Source organism: Hibiscus syriacus, unplaced genomic scaffold (genome assembly GCF_006381635.1).
Source record: "Hibiscus syriacus cultivar Baekdansim isolate YM2019G1 unplaced genomic scaffold, ASM638163v2 tig00110321_pilon, whole genome shotgun sequence".
Taxonomy (NCBI): Eukaryota; Viridiplantae; Streptophyta; class Magnoliopsida; order Malvales; family Malvaceae; genus Hibiscus; species Hibiscus syriacus.
Window position 1 is genome coordinate 1,473,326 of NW_024062680.1, and position 22,938 is coordinate 1,496,263.

At 31.8% G+C, this 22,938-nt stretch overlaps 2 protein-coding genes and 1 pseudogene across 2 annotated transcripts; 1 reads left to right on the forward strand and 2 right to left on the reverse strand.

Annotated features, from left to right (window-relative positions):
• The first annotated feature begins 8,494 nt into the window (after positions 1-8,494).
• LOC120117819 lies at positions 8,495-9,029 on the forward strand (annotated as a pseudogene).
• Positions 9,030-13,349: 4,320 nt separating this feature from the next.
• Positions 13,350-15,488, reverse strand: LOC120117691 (deSI-like protein At4g17486). Its single transcript, XM_039137933.1, has 4 exons — positions 15,101-15,488; positions 14,423-14,710; positions 13,606-13,884; positions 13,350-13,486 (listed from the first exon to the last, which is right to left on the reverse strand). Exons 1-3 carry the CDS (start codon positions 15,237-15,239, stop codon positions 13,631-13,633), a joined length of 681 nt encoding a protein of 226 aa, XP_038993864.1. The 5' UTR covers positions 15,240-15,488; the 3' UTR covers positions 13,350-13,486; positions 13,606-13,630.
• A 4,550-nt stretch (positions 15,489-20,038) lies between these two features.
• Positions 20,039-20,878, reverse strand: LOC120117692 (zinc finger protein 3-like). The gene has a single exon (XM_039137934.1). The coding sequence runs from the start codon at positions 20,839-20,841 to the stop codon at positions 20,110-20,112; it is 732 nt and encodes a 243-aa protein (XP_038993865.1). The 5' UTR covers positions 20,842-20,878; the 3' UTR covers positions 20,039-20,109.
• Between the last annotated feature and the right edge of the window lie 2,060 nt (positions 20,879-22,938).

Genomic DNA, 22,938 nt, shown 5'->3' on the forward strand with positions numbered 1-22,938 from the left:
CAAATTTAAAGGCAAAATGTTTTTGGACTTGAATTGAATTTATTCAAAGTTTTAAAAAGGTTTCAAAAATAATTCAAAATCCATTAAATTCGGATTTGAGCAAAAATGCTAAAGGGTGTCAAAGTGCATCCATGCACCCATGCAGAGCATCCATGCACTCAAACACCGAATGCAACTAGTGCATCGATATACCCTGTTGTGCATCCATGCACCAAGGCTTCACGACTAGTAACGGCTAGTTTATTTGAATTTAATGAAGGGGTATCGATGCACCTTGATAGTGCACCGATGCACCATGTTATAGGCAACCTTTTGAGTAGAAAAATCATACCCAAATAGCTCCAAAACATCCCCAACAGCTATATACAACATCAAACACATTCCAAACTATAAATACAAGCTAAGGACACTTGAAAGTAAGAGAACAACTATGCAAGCAATCAAACACAAGAGAAGAGTTTTTATTCTTATTTTCCTTTCTCTTGTTAATATTGTTTTTGTGAGCTTAATTCTTGTAAACACCTACCTTTGAGAGGTTTATTTGTTTACTTCTTTTATCCTTTTGTAAAAGGAAAGGTTCTAGCTAAGCCCATGTAAAGTTAGGGAAATGTTCTAGTTTATCCCGTGAAAAACTAGGGAGTTGTAAAGGTTATCTTTTTTTTCTTGAAAAAGAAGAACAAATTAGTGAATTTGTTGGAAAATCCTTGGTGAGGAGCTAAGGTAATGGATGTAGACTTGGTTGAGAAGTCAAACCACTATAAATCGATGTACAATTCTCTATCTTTCAATCTCCTTACCCCCTAAACACAAAAACCGTTCCGACCCCTCTTTACAAAACGTTTCGGTTGTCGATTCGAGCTTCCGAAAATCTCAACACAATACTCACAACCAATTCCCTGATTTAAAGAAAAACCAAACAAAAATATCAAAAAAATAGCCTAGGACCCTCTTTCACTTCTATTTTGATGGACTGGATATCTTTCATAAGGAGTACAAAAAGTTTTTGCTAAGAATAAAGAAAGAAAATTAGATGGTTTTGGTTCAAAACTAACACTGAATATCCAGATCATTGACATGCAGTTCCAGAAACATAAAAATTTTAACAAAAACACAAAATGCGAGCTGAAAATGGGAAAATGCGAAAGAGGAAAAGTTTACTTCTAGATAGCCCAAAAGAGAAAATAAATACATTCTTGTAAGTGAGGGGAGAGACTAAGAAATAAACGTAATCGGTGTTGCGTTCCAGTAATTCTTCCTCCATTTTCTCTTTGTAAATAAAAAGATGAAAGATAGAGCACTGCATGGGTTTACAATTTTACATGGCAGAAAATTGAAGAACAAAAACTAAACGAGAGTGCATATGAGTGAAAGAGACTGAGAGGTGAATATGTTGTTTGGGATTTCATTATATTTGACCATATGTTGGAAAATCTTTAACCACAAGGATTAAACGAAGAAATTATTATGTGTCATTTATACAAAATAATTTCAGCTTTGTTGGTGACTTTCAACAATGATATTTAGTTCATATTAGTAGTATTTGTCAACTCTGCATTTCTAACTCCATTTTTTCTCAAAAGCATTTCATCGAACATTTATGCTTCACCTGAGATGACATGTATCTAACATTACACCTTGAATTGTTGATGGTCCCAATAGTCCCTTGGTCGGGTCTTCTCTCAATAGACCCTTATTCAAGTCAACACCTCCACATAATTTAAAGTTAGATTAGAATTTCCCATGCATCCCCGACTGAAAAGTTACGCTGAAAATGAGAAGAGATAAGCGAAAAATGAAATTCGAGATTGAAAAGGAATTTGGGGTTTAGAATGAAATTGAGGACTCTGTTGCAAGTTTTAAAAGTTGGGGGACCAAAATGCAAGAGCCTGAAAAGTTTAGTGACCATATTGCAAACGTACTAACGGCAGTGTAACGACGTCAAACGGCCAGTTACGTCGGAGATTATATTGCAAACAAACTAAATGTTAGAGGACTGTTATTATACTTTACCCTAAGTTTAATTGCATTACATGCAAGGACCCACACGTTCTAGAGGAGCCAACCATGGTTACCGCCACAGTGTCCCTATTGAATATAAGTATTATTAATACAATAATTAATGTAGGTTGAGCAAATAAATAGTTAGTACATTGCGTGGGTCCAACCATTTTTCTTTAATGTCGAAATCAAGACTAATAGTAATTTTTAATATTTTGTACATTGCATTTGTCGTTTTCTTGTCTTTTATTTTTCGTTGCCGAATTCCATTGTATATTATAATCTTGTTTACTTTAGGATCACCTTCAGCTCTCAACGGTGAAAGCTGTTCTCCAGTATGGAAGCATTTATATTGAGTACATAGTTTTTGCAAGGCAGACATATTTTCTAAACATTATATATTTCTTTAATTTTATTAAATAAAATTATAAGAATTCATAAAATAGGATAAATTAAACCAGACTAATATGTTATTCTGTATAAGATTAAATATGTTATTTTTAAAATTATTAAAATATACAAATTAACCACTAGAAGATAAAATAAAATCTTATAAAGAAAGGATTAAAAATAATTAAATAAATCGATTTTAACAATAGATACAAATAGTTTTTATTATTGATAGTGAAAATAAAAATCATCAACAACTACGTAACAATGACAACATGTTTATGGATTAATTATGTCACAACTCAACATCGATTTATCTTTAGTAATAGTAAAAATATATCGATAAAAAGAACTAATATAAAGATCTATACATGAATATATCAACAAGATAACAAAATAAATGTTAATCGAAAATACCTCGTCAAATTCATATATATATATATATATATATAAATTTAAATATAACAAAGACTATAAAGGCAGAGTATTGAAGGCAAACACGTTGATAGGTATAGTTGATTTTGGGTAAATTATATGTTTACTATCTAAATTATTACATTGATACATTGGAATCTAAACTTTATTTTCTTTCAATAGTATTTAACGTTTAGTTTAGATTTCCTTTTGGTGTTTCACTGTTAAAAACTTAACAGTGATGTTGATGTGTCACTACAAGTCAATGACTTATTATTAGTTTTGTTAATTTTTTAATGTTAGGGTAGTAAATGTGCAGTTTATCATTTAGTTTTTTAGTGTTCCAACGTGATTTTTGGGCTATCTATCTTCTCTAAGCTTTCACAAAAAGAAACCTTATTTTCAAGTGATGGGACCAAAATAGAACCAATCAAAGGTTAGCTTTTCTATCACAAAACTTTAACCCACAGTGGTGAAAGAATAGAAAAACATTCAAATCACGACCTTTCGCTATGCAGAAAAAAAATTAAAGAAAACATTGAATTTGTCGAAAAAGGAAAAGAAAACTCAAATTCTCTCATCAAATGTTATAAAATGATGAATTTATTTTAAAATAATTATAAAATGATAATTTATAACATTAAAATAACAATAAATTTTGATAAATTAAAAGAGTATATTATAATAATTTCATTAATTTAAATATCATTCCATAATAGTTTAATAAATTTAACAATAATTGTTTAAAATTTTAATTATTATTTTATAATATTTAAAAAAAGTATTAACAAAAAGAAAGGACATGAAACTGTCAAATTCGTGACAAAGGATAAATTGCCAACCCCACCATCCAATAACGATGAAAACGTTTATGTTTTCGTGAAGAAAGATTTTTTTATATATAAATATGATATGAATATAATATAATATATATTAAAAGATTTTTAATTTTTCGACAAGAAGATGTCTCTAAAACTTAAGGGAAAAATTTATAAAATGACAATAAGACCAGCGTTGTTGTATGGATCAGAATGTTGGACAATCAAGAAGGATCACGTAAGTAGGATGGAGGCATCAGATATGAGAATGCTTCGATGGGCATGTGGTAGGATTCTGTGGGACATGACACCAAACTCTGCAATTAGGATGTCATTGGGGGTAGTGTTTGCATCCGAAAAATTGAGGGAGGGAAGGCTACAATGGTTTGGGCATGTCCTTAGGCGAAAAGCGTAGGATGCGGTCAAGAGGGTGGAGTCGATTACAGTCGATGGTGTCAGAAGGAGAGGACGACCAAGGAGGAAGTGGGTAGACTGCTTGAGATCTGATTTGAAGGATTTAGCTCTTATCGAGTACATGACCTCTGATAGGAAAGTATGGAGACTGAAGATCAGAGTAGCCGAGTAGTGTGGGTCACAGCCATAGGGTGTAGCATATCTGTCTTCTTTTTAAATTGTCTTTGTAGTAATTTCCATGACCTCTACTGTTTATACGTTTCTTTCATTAGATTTTATGAATGATTAGAATTAGGGTAGCGGAGTAGTGTTGCATTAGTTTAGGTTCAAACCTATTTAGACTTTATTCATTCTCGTAGCTTGTTATCACTGACTTCCGTGTATCATTCTCTACATGTTTCATCTTTTTAAATTTAGACAGGACTTACGTTTATGTCTATATACAGAGATTTTTAGGCAGAGATTTATGTGCAGGGATTACTTCCCATTACAGACGCACATATGAAGACTATTCAACTATATATTTATTGATTTATTTATACAAGCATTGTATTTTATCTTTATTTTTAATTTTCAGACTGTCGGAGGTCTTCCACGGAAGCTGCTCTCAACCTGGCGTTGGGGGCAGCCTACTACCTTACCTCCCCCTTACTCCGTTGCATATTGGGAATAGGGTTTTGTTGTTGTTGTTAATTTTCAATAATAAATGTTTATATTTTTAGTATGTGGTGTTTGAACTTGAGACTTCAATGGATAATAATAAATTTTTTATTCATTGACATCGTTTGATTTATACGAAAAGATTTACTTTACATTCGTTGGACTATTTAATTTTAGGATAATTATAGATGACAAAAGTGATGTTTATAAGAAAAAAAATTAGTTCTTCCGAAAAATATATTCACCGTGAATCGTTTTATTTATTTGTAAAATTTTAATTCAAAATTCGTTTTTTAAAGAAAATAAAATCGTGTACCATTCGAAATTTTAGAAAAATAATAGTACCATTCTCACCTCATTGTTCCTTTACAAACTGTCGCTTTACCTCTCTGCATCATATTCAAAGTTAGGCACAGTCTCTTCGTGTACCACAAAGCCACTTGCAATTTGAGTTTTGATCCATTACATCAACTTCAATTCCAATCCAATGGAAAAAACCCACATTTTCCCAGCTACTGAAATACCTCAAAGTTGTAAAAGAGTACACTTCTTTTGACATATCAACGCATATACATGATGGATATAGGTGTATTTTTTCTTACAGTCTCTATCTATATTTCTCATTAACTTTTTTAGGGGCCAACCATGATAATAATAAACAGAATGTGTAAAATCTAGTTTAGATTTGATGGGTCTAGAGTTTGGAGTGGTTTCAATTTATGGTTTTAGGTTATAGAGTTTGTCGATGAGAGCATAGATTTAAATTAAGGTCGCAGTTGCGTTTTTGGTTGTATTGCATTTATCGCAGTTGTAGATATAGTGATGCTCTAAGATGATTGCAAATATCATGGTCATGCAATAACGGCAGGGGCGGAGCATAGTGAGAGCCCAAAGGGGGCCCCGACCCTGTTAAATTTGTATATTTGATATAATTGTAGTCTAATAGTATTTTGATTTATGTAAAAATAAATATTTAAATTAAAAAATATAAAATTTTAGTAAATATTTAATCAAGTATGACCGAACTAAAAAAAAGATAATCCCGTGTTCTCAAAATTTTTGGTCTAATAATAATTTAGTTAATTGTAAGTCTTAATATTACACAAATTAAGTGTTATCTTGTGAATTTTGGGTTTTCTTTTTCTTTTTTCTTTTTGATAAATCTAGGGTGAATACAAAATAATATATGTAAAAGACTCTCAACCATTTAACAATGAATGCTCATACCCCTACATGAGCAGCGTTCGAACTCGAGACTTCAAGAATAACAACAATCTCTTAATCACTAAAGTTGCTTAGTTCATGCTGAATTTTGAGTTTAAATACTTAATAAGTCTTTATATATTTTTTAAAAATTCTAATATTTCGGCCACTGTCATCAATATTTAGTTCTGGTTTCATCCATGAATAACGGTATCGGACGGTATCGCTACTGCTATATAACGTTTGCTACTTTGATAACAGAACGTTATTTGAATCTCTGGACGGGAGAAATGAGGTTGTAATGGATTTTGACATTTATATCTTTTAGTTTGGTATGGAAAGTTGCAAACAATTGTTTAGTGAAAAAAGAAAGAGAGAATAGACGAGTTAAATAAAATGATGAATAGTTGAGAATACAGACATTTAGTACTAGTGATATGCTTTAGGTGATTGCTATTTGTAGGTAGAGTAAACAGATTTGCTTAATTGGTATATCGTGTGAACCAGTACTGCATCTTAAGCATAATAATAGTAATAGTAATAAATCAGATATATAAAACTTTAGAAATTTTAGTGTTTGATGAACAAAGAAATAACAATGGAGATGTAACTTGTAGAGGAGATATAACAAAAGTGAATATTAAAATAAACATGATTGTTTAAATTAAATTTTACATGATTTACGTGCTAATAATTTTCGATAATAAACTGGGAGGAAGGAAAGGAATATAATTGCGGGCAGAACATGGTGATGGAGCAGCAACTATCCTCGACACGACAAACAAACGTAAGTGACAACGATAGATGAAAGGGAAAAAATGTGTTATGGAAGGACACAAATATTTAATGATGTACACGACTATGATGCTGTGTTTTTCCTCTCTTGTTGTGTGATGTCATTATCATTTTCTTTGCCTGAGGGAACTCACAGTTTCATGGTCGACAATTACAGTTTTGCTTAATGTTGATATTCTGTTTCATTGGCGTTCATGTAACGCGCGCACATACCCATATTTGAAAGACGTCGACGAATCACATGCATGGCCATGGATATGCAGGATAAGTCGATATCATTCTAGGTTCACAACAACGTGTAGTCAGGCCCGTCAGCAACTTGCCTAGGCCCTCTTGCCCAGGACCCAAAATTATAAATTCATGTATAATTAAAAAGAATCAATTATTTATTTAATCATCTATTTATCATTTTATTTTTATTTTAGTCATTCAATTATTTTTTTAAATTATTTTTAATGTTACATTTTGTTTCTTTTTTTTACCCACCATTAAAAAATTTACGGTGATGATGATGTTGCATTTTTTAAATTATTTTTTCACTTCACACTTAATTATTATTTTATTATTTTTTGACAAGATGGTTTCTTTTTTTTTTACCCACCATTAAAAAATTAACGGCGATGTTGATGTGATATTTTTAAATTATTTTTTCACTTCACACTTAATTATTCTTTTATTATTTTTTGACAAGATGGATAAGGTTAAAAACTAACATGTACCTCTTAAAAGAGGATCATGCTTGTTTTGTGCGATTAGTTGGGTGTTTAATATTTTTTTTGATGTTTTCTATTTAAAATTTGATGTATTTATCATATAGTTTATTAAACATAATAAAAAATAATTTACAATCAAATTTATTTAGTTTTGTTTATTCTTATGATTTAATTTTTTTACGATATTTATTATTAGGGGTTTAATTTCTATGATCGACCTAACCTACTAAAAGCTACTAAAATCTCAGAAATAGGCTTGCGTGTAGTTCTCGATATATTACATTCTACAAGTGATTGTCAGTTTTTTGTTATTCATTGTGTCGAATTAAATTCAAATGTATATGACGAGTGTTTCATTATTGCAACCCAATGAGTGGCATCAATGATAAAAAGAATATTATTATTTTTTAAATATTCATATTTGAGTAATTGTACTTACAAGATCTTCGTTGTTAATAGTTTAAAAAAAATTCTGAACATATATTAACTTTTAATTATACATATTATCAAAGAAAAAGTATTCATTGTTATTTATGGGCCAAATCCAACGAAAACCCACGATTTTGTAGTTATAATCTAAGGTATAAGCACATGGCCTGCCCAAAGCTCGTATGAACACACGAGGAAGATGTCAAAATTTGGATTTTGATTGTTAATTATGGCCTATTGGGGGGGTCCAACATTTCTTTATTTGATGCATTCAACATTGGATTGACTCAAAATTTATTCCATTGCAACTTGATGCTCACAATCTTTACTTGCCACGACAATTTGCTTAGTTGCTTCTTTTCTGGCCCTATTTGAAATAATCAAAACTCCCACACGATACAGCCAGTTATTTATTAGCTGTGATTCCAACACAAAATCGCCTAATCAAAATGATATGTTCAAAGATTTTCTTTTATAAAAGTTCAAAACAACATTATAAGCTTTCCGTGTGAATTGAAACATTTCCCTTCTCCTTTTGATTCAACAATCATATCACATGGCAAATTAGCCAACTGCAATGAAAAGATGAACAAATAGGACCCTACAAATTTTCATGCTGGCTATATATAAAGCCCCTACTCTTCCATCCCTCTCTCCCTACCATCACCTATCATACCACATTTGCTCGTTCAGGCATTTTCACAAACACTTTTTTTCCAGAAAAAAAGGTTACGTTATTACTGATATGGCCAGACCACAACAACAATATCGAGGTGTTCGACAAAGGCAATGGGGTTCTTGGGTGTCTGGAATTCGCCATCCTCTCTTGTAAGTTGGTTTCGTTGTCTGATTCATTGATAGTCTATAGAACTAGAAATTGCAAGTATTGAAATGAGACGGTTTTGGTTGTGCAGGAAAACTAGAATTTGGCTGGAACATACGAAACCGCAGAAGACGCGGCCCGTGCGTACGATGAAGCTGCTAGGCTTATGTGTGGAACAGGGCTAAAGCCAACTTCCCTTACAATCCAAGTGAACTTCCATCCAAGCTTCTTTCATCAACTTTGACTGCTAAACTACACAAATGTTACATGGCTTCACTTCAAATTTCCAAACAACAATCAGGACACAAGACACAATATAAGGCACCAACTCTACATGTTGCCAGCCACAATGGAATCGCATTGAACAAATGATCGAGGAGCTGCTTCACTGTGGCTCCATTGAACTATGCAATGTTTAATACATAAGATGTCAAGCACCATCCTTTCTTCTTTCTGCTCGACTAATGGCATCGACCGGTTCTCCTCAACCTTCGAACATGCTATTTCCAAGCTTTGGAGACCCTCTGTTTATGTCCTAGTGTATAGTTGACACCATACTAGTTTAGCTAGTTGAGAAATTCACAAGTTTAGTTTAGTGTCACAGAGCTGTATTACATTACTAATATGAAAATTAGTGGAACAAGTGGAGTTGGCCAAGACTGCTCAACAATGAATAGAAGAAATTAAACTAAAAATAAACCCTATGAGTAATGCTTGAAAGATCAGGTGATTCTCAGTCTTGGGGGCAAAGTGATCTATAGTGGATTTTGAATGGTAATTATGGCCCAAGGGGGTCCAAGGTTTCTTTTACTAATGTATCCAATAATCATTCCATTGGCAAGTTGATGCTCAAAATCCTTCTTTTACACAACAATTTGCTTAGCTGCTTTTCTTTTCTGGCATTATGTGCAATAATAATATACTCAAACTCCCACATGACATGATACAACAAATTTCTCATTAACTGTGATTTCAGCCCGCGGTGGAACCACAACTTTGTTAGTCCACCTTGAAATTCAATTTTTTTTATTAGTTATTTATTTTATTAATGGTGTTCATCTTAAAAAAATTGTGTTTATCCATTTAAAAATTTTATATTATTAACATATGTGTGCCTACACTAAAACGTATTTGATACATGCACCAGATTCCATAATACATGCTTCTTTGGATTAATGTTTCTACTCGAACCTATTAGAAGAACAAAGTCTCGAAGATTCAAAGCATATCTATTCGGTAAGCATAATGTGAATGAATCATTAAACGATTCTAATGTTGCTCCCTTTAATGTTTCAGATTTGAGGTCGAATCTTTATGAAGAAGGGGGGTGATACATGCATCACAAGGCTCACACCAAAGGAAGAAGTAATAACTCTTCCAAATGATCCACTTGTCCAAGCCTTGGAAAAGAAGACCATAACAGAAACAGAATTGCGACGACTTTTTGAATGGGATCCTGATCTTATTTGGTCAACATGTCTTCTGGAGATACAATCGTCTGTCTCTTATATTTCCAACGGTTCTTGAATCGCATCAATCCAATATCGGGAACTTAAGATACATTCATTTTAGTGAAGACAACACATGCAGAAATTCTTATACGAGATTAATACGTGATTTTGTAAATATTACGATTTTTCAATATTTTATATTGATTATTTGTAATATAATTTAATATAGGATGATGTGTTATCTTTTAGGATTAGATTTATTATTTTATTAGGAATTAAGGTTGAGTTAAAACAATATTTTTAGTTATTATTATTTTATTAGGAATTAGAGTAGAGTTAAGACATATTTAGTTTGTTATTGCAAGTGAGTTAACCCCTATATAAAGAAGGCTTCATTCAACTTTGTAAAGGAGATTTCTTTGATTAATAATACAACGAGAGTTCGTTTTTGCAAGTGATGATTGCCTTGTGCCTTCGAAGCTTCTTCTCCTGTAGTTCTTTCAATTTTTTTTAGGGAGGTTAATCTTCACACTCCAATTTGCCTTTTTATCGCGACGAGGAGGGTTGGTTAGAGTCATATTATCGAGTTTGTCTTTTCATTGCGACTAGGAGGGTTCGATAGGACATTTAGAGTCATATTATCGAGTTTGCCTTTTCATTGCGACTTGGAGGGTTCAATAGGACACTTATCCATCTATTTTCACAAATTCATCCTCACCATTATCATCTTTACCGTTCACCTTCATAAAGGGGTCATCTTCTACAATTCATCTCCCTTTGTTCTTCATCGAGTCTAGAACTTTCTAGGTTTGATTCTTCAACAAGAGCAACGTTCATTAATCCGTCACCGTTTCCTTATCAGTATTTCTAGATTCGTCATTGATTACCGCGCATAGAATAAAATTACCTAAGCAAAATGATGTTTTTTTTCCTGATATGTTGAATGATTTCCTTTTATAACAATTCAAAACAACATTATAAGCTTTTCTATCCCCGGTTGTGTAGGAAAACTAGAATATGGATAGGAACATTTGAGATCATGGAAAGCGCGGCTCGTGCCTACGATAAAGCTGCTGCGCATATTATCTATATGTTGTATTAATTTAGTTTTAAATTTAATTCGATTTAATAAATTTAATTTTTCATACGTCACCATGATTAAAGAATTGAACCTAAGTCTTGAAGGGGGGATTAACGTGCTTTTATTATTGGTCTAGATTCGAATATTTTCTTTGCCACTTTTATTCTTTTTTTTCTAACATTAACTATATATATATATGTGTGTGTGTGACATATATATATGTGACATATATAAAATATTTTGTAACCATACACCAAATACGAGAATCGGTGAAGTGATAAAAGGCACATCAATCCCTCTCGAAGACCCATGTTTGATTCTCCTTAAACCTCTCTGTCTTCAATTTATTTTTTGTAATTAAATAATAATAAATGAAATTAAGATTAAATTGATAGGATAGGTAAACAACAAAGATTAAATAAAAAATTATATTAATTTTATTAATTGTTCTTTTTATCAAACGTTAAAAATAGCTATATTGATTAACGTTATTTAAATAGTTAAATAGTTTTATTAATAAAACTAGATATTATTATTTTACATAATTAAATAGATACAAATGTAATTTATTCTTATTTTATTATAATTACTACGTTGTCTTGGGTCTCCGTACTTGCTTCGACGCTCGCTTTAGGGTAAACTAAAATGTTTTTTCTTTACTTTTAGGGTAAACACACAATTGATCACTAATGTTTAAGTAAATTTTCATTTTTCTCACTAAAGTTTTAAAAGTTACAAATCGGTCACTAACATTATCGATTGATTACAAACTGATCACTTGACGTTAACAGCCATTAACACGCATGATGAAAAAACACAGTTGATGCATTAATTGCTTACATGGACTGGGTTGACCGCCACGTTGGAGACCCAAAAGCCTTCAACGATCACATTTTCTCCTTTAAAAAATCTCAATCCCTAAACTTAATTTAGGATTTTTCATTCCTACCTCTATTCTTAAAAAAATTCTAAAAATGGTGAGAGAAGAGAAATCCTATGAAGATGGAAGATTTGTGTTCTTATGGTTGCTGAAAAAACCGAGAAAAGTGGAAAGAGGAAGAAGAAATTAGAGGATTTTTTGGATTGTTGCCTTGCTCATGTCTATATAAGCTTTGGCGTAACAAATGAATAATGTTTTAGTTGAATGGTTTTATGTTTCTTTTCTCGTTTTTCTCACTATTTTTCTCTCAAACGAATGGAAGAAGAAAAAATAGGTTTATGATGGAAGAAGAAAAAAGTTGATGGAAGAAAAAGAAATGGGTTTATGGAAGAAGAAGAAGAAACGTGTTTATGGGAGAAGTAGAAGGGTTCTGAATGGTAAATGAAACCCTTGATTCTCCCCCTTTTATTAATTAATTAATTAATTAGTAATTACATATTAGTCCAAGCTTCGGTCAAAGGGATTCCAATGATATTCCAACGTGGCAGTCAAAAGTTCATGTAAGTAGTTATCGCGCCAGCTGTGTTTTCCATCATGCGTGTTAACGGATGTTAATGCCGAGTGATCAATTTGTAACCAATCGATAATGTTAGTGACCGATTTGTAACTTTTGAAACTTCAGTAGAGAAAACAAAAATTTACTCAAAACATTAATGACTAATTGTGTAGTTTTTGAAACAAAAAGTTGCTTGCTTCGATGCTCGCTTACCTTAATTCCTTAAGACTAAAATGTTTTTTCTTTACTTGTATTATAACCGTATACCAAATCTGACAGTTGATCTAGTGGTAAACTAAAGGCACACTAATCTCGCCTCTAAGACCCTGTCCTGGAATTCTGAACCGAAACTAGCTTGCTTCTACGCTCGCTTACCTTAAGCTTTGTCAGGGTTGACTGATTGACCCCGTGACTCTGCCCTCATTGTTGAATCAAGTAAAAGTCTTTTATGAGTTTTTACTATTTTTTAAATTAATATTAAACAAATAAATTCGATTCAACAACCAATGCAGATTTTACAAATAAAAAAGAATTAGATTTAGATATCTAAATCCTTTATCCATTTTATTTTTCTTCGAAATTATTAAATTTAATTAATTCAAAAACAGTATTCAAATTTAACACGAATAACGAACAAAATTGGAGTTTGAATAGGGGTGAGAGTGGAACAGTCGGAATGGGATTGATGATAATAAACTGAGCAGTACAGGTGGGGCCATAATCATTCACATTAGAACCTTACCCGCACACTCTTTCACGGGCCACATGCTTCTCTATTACCAAACATTTACCAGTTCCACAAACACGCTTTTGACATGCATTTACACGCATCATTTGCCAAAATAGTAGGGACCAAATACACATACCTCCTTTCAATTCAACTGAATAAGAGTTAGCCCCACAATGAAAGACAAGCTAAACCAAGTTGAAACCGGGGAGGGCGGACGACAAACGATTTCGAATTTTGTGAACCCTTAAAGGCACTACCATGGTGACTGACTTTTTTTAAACCTTCAATCTCAAACTTGAGGCTGAAGAACTGTGAATCAAAGACGATGATGATGATGATCGAAGACGTAGCTTTTGTCTACCGGACCCGGACGTTGTGGAGTTGGGTAGAGGGTTAGTGGAAGACCTATATCTACTTGAATGGCCACTAAGCTTCTTCTTCTCGACCTCTTGATCCTTACTCTTGGATCTAACTTGGCGAACTTTTGTCTCGTTTAACCCTGCCGGAAGAACACAGTTGCAAAGGAAACCTATACATTCACCACAACCAAAATCATCAATAGTTGTATATAGAAACTAGAAATAATGTTAACAAACTACTTCAAAAGGTATAGCAGGATTCAACCCATGTCCGAATCCTACTGGAGACGAACAGACATCCAAGTTACCCTAGTGAGTTCTCACCGTACGTTAAATGTCCGGCATGGATATGGTATATAACACCTCGGCTAATATAAGTGTTGTCATGCAGCAGGACAAGAGCAACGTTCAACAAAGATTGAACTATAATAGTTTCGTCAGTCGATATTGAGAAAACTTCTTTAAAGCAAAAGACAATCATTCTTTTGGTTCTTGATTGTTTATCATTAACACGTAACCAGTTACTTATCGGTGAACAGTTTTAGAAGTTACCACGACAAGATGCAAATAACAAAATTAGAATAATTGCCAGAGAAGGAAAATACAAAATGCTGCATCACTTTCACTTTTATGTATGTATCAATCTTCTCAATAAATAATCTATCAGAGGAAATAATATAATGAGGCAGGAGATGGTTGATATCTTACCCAATCTAGCAAGACGATTAACCCAACGCGGAATCGGCTTCGATGTCAACTGAACACACACATCGTTGCAAAAATGGTTGCAGTTCTTGGTGATGAGATGGTACGAATTCCCCGAGTACTCTTTAGCGAGTTTCTCCATAAACGATCGGACGTCCTTCGGACCTAAATCAGTCCTCCCGATCAAGATGGATTTCCTAAATGTGAAACCTGGACACTGCCTCGGTTCCACTTCAAAAATCCCGGTTGTTGTATGCTCATGCGCTCCAAAACCGTATTCAACTCCATGAACTGCATAGCAAAGAATCAACCAAATTCAAAATGCTACATCGAGAGGAATGCAGGATATAGTGCTAGGATGGATAACTTTTAAAATTTTAGGAAAATCGAACTTATAAAATTTCAAGAGTCAAACTATAAATAAAATCACTGAATTCATGAATGTCATGTAAATGCTAATATCCATCAAAATCCATTCTTTCAAATAACTTAAATTATGTTCAGTACCCAACAGTTAGAGCGAAAATTTTCTCATCAACCAAACGGTCAGAACCACTAATTAAAAGGAAAATCAAACGGCAACCCTTTTCTCACTTTCTCTTTCTTTTTCCATTACTTTCAACGAAACACCCAAAAAGAGGAAACTTTACCAAATTGAAAGGGCAGAAAATGAAAACTTACCCTGAACCCCAGAATGATATATCCCAAGGCCAAACCAATAAGCGTATCCATTAATTGGAGTCAAGTCATATACATTCAAGTAAACCGGAACAGACCCGACTTTCTTCTTCCGTGGCATCAACACCATTGTACAAAGCATTTTTTTACAACTTTTTTTGAAATACCCAGATCGCTAATACAAAAAAGAAAGATAACCGGGCAACCAGAGCATGGACGTAAGCGAGAATTAAGAGAAACTGTAGGGGTAAACTGGGAAATCTGAGGTAATATTCTTCTTCTTTTTCCCAGTTGGAAAAAAGGTTTGTATTTTAATAGAAGGAAGAATCTATAGCTTGGGTTGTACCGAGAAATAGCCGAAAGGTGCCGCAACGTCAGCTTAATTTGCTTTTAAGAATACTGCTGACGATTTCTTTTTTAATTTCTTTTATTACATTAATTATTGATAAATAAATTTTTTATTATTAATTGTGATTAGCTTAAAACTCAAGGAAAGTAGCTGATGGGTCGCGACAGTTTCCCGTAATTACTCCAACTGCCGTTCTACACTTCTTTATAAAAGCCGTGCAAACGGAACTACTGGGCTAAATTGTTGTTTTGGTCCTTTTATTTTGTTTATATTTATACTATTGTTTTTTTTAGTTTAACACAATTTAATGAGTTCAAAATTGTAACTCTGTAATCTATTTTAATTTAAATATTGATGTTATTTTTCTTTAAAACATCGTTTTTTTTAACTGATTAACATTGACGTGCAGATTTTTATGTTGTAAAATGGTGTTTCTAAAGAAAATATTATATGATCTTTAGATAATTCAAATAGCTATATTCATAAATTATTTTATATAATCACTAATTTATTAAACATTGTTTTTATTTAATCATTGACATTCAACCATTAGTGGATTAATTTAAATAAAATATTACAAATAAATTAACACTTTAAAATTATTTAAAGAAATTAATACTCCATTTCGTTGAATTAATTAATAATCTAAAATTTTAGTTTTTAATTCTTTTGAATAAATAATTTTGAAAGTCGGATGTGAAAGAAAATCCAAAACTGTGGAACTTAGGAATGGAATTTTACATCGTCCGCTTTTCAACGGTCCTTTTGTGTCGTGCATATGGCACTGGCGACAGGCTTGGAAGTCGGAGGACACGTGGGCTTCAAGTTTTAAGTAATTTTGCATGGTCCAATGTTGCCATTTATATCCATTTTCTTCCTCCTTTTCGTGAGAGGGATTTTTCCACATTTTCAAGATAAATATATAAAATATCGTTCATTATAAATTAATAATATTAAAATTATATTTTGAACCTCCTAAAATCACAATTAAATTTCCGACCCTTCAAAATATATTTTTAGTTTCACTCTGATTTAATGTTTGAATATATCACTTTAGAGATGAAATTCAAACAATTTTTTTAAAAAAAAAATTCAAATGAAGATCGAAATAATTTTGATTAACATAGACAAATGGTTATGATGTTAGAAGGAGCCTTGCTTCCTTTTAAAATAATTAATTTGATATCTTCAAAATTTTGAAGTAATATTATCAAGACTGATTAAATTTACATGAAAGAATTATATGATTAAGAGATGGAGGAGTGGGAAGAAGGTGGTAAAAGAGTGATAATGGTCCAGTGGAGTGACAAGTGATGATGTTAAGTGATAACTAACTACAATCACAGAGCTGCAACTGCGATGGAGACAGAGAGAAACAAATAATTGTAGACACAAATCAAGCGATCGATTATTTATTATATTTCTCGTCGTCAAATTTATTTTTTATCATCTTTAGGGCTAAACTATTAAAACAATACATTTTTAATCTTTTTAATTAAAATAGCACTTAAAAAAATTTAATGGTTAAATTGACACTTATTTCTCTCACATGAAGATGTGTTACGTGATAATACCTTTCGAAAGGCTATTCCTTAAAGAAGCCTTTTTTTGCTTATGTGATAGACCTATAATGACATAAATGTTTGGAGAAATAACTCGTGTGATCTGCTACATAAATTAGGGGTATGCAAAAAGATATGACCCTCGATCCAATCCGAAAATTATAATATTCAATTTGTTTTTTTTTTATTTTTAAAATAATGCGAATAATCATATCATATACATAATAGATAAATTTCAATTTTAGATTATCAACAAATTCGAAAAAGAATTGGGATTTTAGATAGTCTTTAGCCCAATAAATGAGTAACTCATTAAACCATTAAAGATCAAGTTCAATTAAAAATTAAGATATTTAATTATTTATTGTGTGTGAGCAATTATATATATAGGGTTAGGGTCTGCTTACACAATGTAAAACTCTTTTGTTTTACACATATTTAAGACCGTCGGATAAGTGGAAATAGATGGTTGAGATTGACTCATTGTTTTTTATAGTGAATATCTTCTCATTCATACTATTAATCTCATCCATCTATTTTCATTCATCTGTGTAAAACTAAAAGAGTGTTACATTGTGTAACAAGTTCTTATCCCCTATATATATATAGTAGATAAGGATGACAGACGGTACAATTTTTTGGATTTTGCATCGCACACACTCCAATTGTGGTAGAGATGGGTATAAGTTTAATGATTAGCGAGTGAGTATGGACGTACAAAGTCATACCCATCGTGGGTAGTGGGTATGTGATGGTTTAGGGCACTACCTGCTCTGTATCCGCTTGCCCCACATCCGTCCACCCACTAACTATCCACCATATAAATTTTGGATCATTATAAATTTACGTATAATTTTAGAGTCTATTCTGTAAATCTTAAGATTTTATATGACATGACTTATATTTTTACCAAATGTTAGTATATAAACATTTTTGTAATCTATGAGATTGTTACCAGGCATGTACGAAATATGTAGTAGGTGTGCAGGTGAATTTGAGAATATACATGCGTGGGTGGGTGTATATTTAAAAATTTTATTCGTCATGTATGGTGGGTAGATGATGGATACGAAAATATTATGTTGGTATAGGGATGTGAGAATGAATACCCACCCGCCCGTTTGCCACCCCTATTTAGTAGATATATCAAATAAGTTACATTAAGTCACAAAATATAAAATTATTTTTTGTTAAATTAAATTTTATATTCGGATCCAAATATTCAGATATTCGAAAATTTGGATATCCTATTTTTCCGAATCGGATATGAATCACTATTTTAAGTGTACAAAATTTTCCAATATTTAAATTTGCACACCCTTAATGTAAATAAATGAGTTTATTTGAATAGTCTTTCAAATTAATAATAATAAATTAAATTTAGAAAGTTTAATAAAAAATTAATAATTGATAATTTTGATAGGGTAAGAGAATATCATTACATTCTAGTAGAATCGACGCTGTTTATAACGGATTCATAAATATTTTTAGTAATTGATATATATATATATATTAGTTAATTTTTTATATAAAATAAACAAAAATAAAATTTTAGGTTAATATAATTAATAAATTAATAATAATTTTTTTTAAGAACAAGCTAGATCCGCCGGTGGCTGCCTCAGAAATCAAATGCATACCAGCCCGAAGGCGACTCAGAAGCATGCTTGTTGCTGAAATGATGGTCACTCAGAAGCTGTTGGCAACCTGAACAAACTCTGCTATTGGCTGTCACAATTTTTTTTGAAGTACGTGTATATATATATTATATTACTTTGAAATGATAAGAAGTTTATGTTTTCCGTATCACATTTGAACTTTAAATTCGTATGAATCATTATCGCTGACTGAACCGGCGTACTATTAACAATTTTATAAAGAAGAAAAACATTGTCTTTCAAGTGTATATTTTCTTAAATGCTTTTCGGCCCAATCTTTAAATAAACCAGAAATAGGTTGGCCCAATACAAGTTCTAAACTTCCAGGTCACTTCAATTATTCCAAAAAGGGGATAATAAAATATATATTTTTAAAAAAATATTTATAACTAATTTTATTAAATAATAAATATATAATAATAAGTCTATAATATTATAAAATAAAATTATAAAATAGTTAAAGTAAATATTAAAATAAATAGCATAAAAGAATAAAAAATAAAAATAAACATCTTTTTCAATAATAAAAAATAAAAGTTATGGACACTAATATATTGATAAGATATGACTATACATTGATAATTTAATTTATCATAACCCGAGCCTGTTTTTACAATGAGTGAACAAACCAAAAAAATTAAAGTAAAAATAAATTAATAAAATAATTAGATTAGTGAAACAGTAATCCTTAAAAAATGTGTTACAATAATATATAAATTATCTACTATGTTTGTAAAAGAAATAAAAAATTATTAAATAAAGTAAAACAAAAAACATCAAATCCATAAAACATAATTTAAATAGACGAAACAGGAAAACGTGGTGAGAGATAGAAGGGGTCCTTAATATATCATCGATTAATATTAGTTTTGACCAATAAAAAAGTATTACGAGATAATAAAATATTAAATAAATACATATGTACTAAAGTAGATCTTGTTTAGATTGGGCAATCGATTAGTGAAAGTGACTTCGTCTCCGTGTACTACAAAAACTAAGTTACTTGGATACGTTACATATTCAAGTTTACGTATAGACATCCGTAATTTTAACCAAAGTTAATTAATATTAAACATAAATGAAAATATAATTACTAGATTCTTATAATTATAAATTAAATAATTAATATTTTTTTTTATAATAAACCTAAATTATTTCACACGAAAAAAAATGAAAAATAAAAGCTGTCAAATAACCATTCGATTCTATATACATAAATACAACAAAATTGAACTAAATCATATTTTTTAATAATAAAAGTAAAAGAAAAAAATTATCTGTCAATTTGAAGAACGCCTAACTGGGGAGACAAATTACTTCTCTATAATCATCAAAGTATGCATAACAATTACTTCCCAGACAAATTAAGATGAAAACGAAATTCTTAATCAGAAAATATGAATAATATTTTATATGTTCTTAATTAAAATACACAACACTCGTTTAGAGCTTGAGGGATAGGTCAACCTTGTGTATCTGATCTTCCTGCTTAGTATGCAGACTAGCGCCACCCGACCACCAACAATTCCCCATCATTTCATCACCAGGAGAACCGCCCATCATCGTCCTCATTACGTTGAACCGACCGGCACTTGCCCGAGACGTCGAATTCTCCGTCGAAAACTTCCCTATCGCCGGTTGTTGGTCTATAGGAGGCCTTGACCAACTATGGCGTCCATAAGAGATGTGAGAATTATTAGGTTTATGGATCATCGCATGCACCTGAATTCCCAGAGATCTATTATATGCACCGTTTAGTGGAAGAGAAGCCAAGCTTGAATAGTGGTTTTGATGATGAAAACAAGGGTGCCCGAAAGCAGCAGCCGAGGCTGCCATGTGAGCTCCGGTCCTTTTCTCTCTTTTCGCCAAAATCCGCTCTCTCTTGTGTGCATTCTGGTGCCCCCCGAGAGCCTGTGAACTGTAGAATTTCCTCTGGCAATAGTTGCACGAGAAAACTCGTTGCTCGCCACCGCCGTCGGTATTCAACGAATCGATAAGGTTGAGCTCCTCTTGATTCAAACCACGATCACAATCACTAGTGGCCAGATTTAGATCTATATGGAACTTGGGTTTCGCCTCTTGTTCTCGGTCATCGACACGGGGAGGCGCCTCCGATGTCGAAACTAGACATGAAGAAGTCTCAGATGGACTAGGTTCTTTCCTCAGATACTCCATAGTAGAAGATGAAATGTTTGTTGAAGGAGCCAAATGCTTGTGTGGTAACAATAAGATTCCTATATATGGTAATATAAAATATGCCCCCAATGCACTAATATCCTACAGTATGACTAATAAACAAAAGGTTCGGTTTAGGTTTCTTTGTCACTCAGCTAAAAGCTAGCTTTATTGGAACTCCACCATAACAGATAACTAATTACCAAAATCTACCTTGAAAAAAAACATCTGATGCAGGAGATTTTTCCTTGTTTTTTGGGTATAATATCATGGTGAGTGCTCCAATAATGGGGAGACAATATGACCTCTATGTGTTACAAGACGACACAATTGCTCTTCTATCCTATGTACTTAAAACTCCATGTCCCCATGCCAGTTTACTTTGAGCGTGCACCTCTCACCTTTTTTTGTGGGAGTGGGCATTCGAACGCACAAACACAGATGCTTACAAATAGAAATATGTTGCCATTGATTTGATGGGAACACTAGTTGGTGGGGAATGGAGCATCTACTCATCTCATGGGTTTGGTTTGAGGACATAAATAATCAACTTCAATTATATATATCTGAGTGGATATGGAATCATGTTATATATATATATAATAATAATTTTTAGTTATGGAATTGGGATTTTTCAAAACTAATATTCTATACCCTAAGTTTTGAGGTCACTGTTGTTTAAGGTGTAAATTGTTCATATATGCCACCATATTGAAATTATTGAATAATACATGTATCCATCAACTCTACCAGGTTAAGTTACTTACCTATCAAACAAATCAAAATAATAAAAAGTAATTCATTAGTTTTTTTATTATAAAAAAAACTCTATTCGTTTCACATATAAATAACTTAAAATTCTTATAGTTTAATCTTCGATTAGTCCTTGTTCATATTACGATAATAATATTATACTAATTTGAAATTTGGATATATATATATATATATATATATGAACTCAATTATTTAACGTTCTCCCTTTAATAGCAACTTGGGGGAGTTTTATTTCATTGGAACATCTAAACTCTTCTAAAGCCATCAACACCACGACTTTTATGGTATGTATAAAGAATATGAAACAAGTCCTTTTAATGTGCATAAAACCACTTAGGAGGTGACACATATATGTAAACTTGAGAGAATTTTCCAATTCATAGGGATCGTCTCATCTTACATGTTAAAATACAACTTTATTTGTCGTATGTGGACGAAACTCAAGTGTTGTGTGGGACCCACTGACAAATGGCCGACAAAGAAATGGCGAAGCTGAGGTGGAGCCCCCTCATGCTATGATAGTGCCATCTTAGCTTCACATGAATCATAATTAGCATTAGTTTAATATGAAACCATATCCTAAAAGGATTAACCTTGAGATAAGCATAATCTTTGCTCTATTTTATTTTATTTGGACAACTATTATAACCAAGGAAATGTCAGTTTTAGACAGCTTGATATCTACCAATCCTAACCCTACAAAGGGGGTCAGTTTCGACAGAAACAAGAATATTTAGGTATTTCACTTTCTTATAGTTTATGTAATTACAAAACAACCCACATGATGGTTTTCTTTAAGACAATTAGTTGTCTAATCAAATTCAACCGTATCTACCTTTTAAGATTTCCCTGTCTGGCTTTTCAAATTAACCTTTGTTGAAGAACCTAAAATCAACATCACTTGCACATCAAAAAACTATCTAAAGAGATCATCAAACTTCTTTTTGAAGTGGACATAACATTATACTTCTTTGGAGTTTTATGGGTTTGATTGTTTAATTAAAGATTTTAGAGTCTATTCGAATTATTTTATATCTACTTATTTTATTTTAAGATTAATTTTTTTAAAATTTTAATTTGATTCGAAATTTAGATAATATTCAAATTGATCGAAGATTTATATTTGATGTTATTTGATCATAATCGAACGATATTGTTAATTACTCTAAATTCTTTGGTCATGTATATGTTCTTTTAAATAAATGAAAATGAAGGGTTGTATTTTATGATGTATTTTTGTACTGGTTAAAGGGAGATGAGTATTATGAAAAACTATGGCGAATCCATTGTGAGATCTTCAATAATGAAGCTATAGTGTGAATT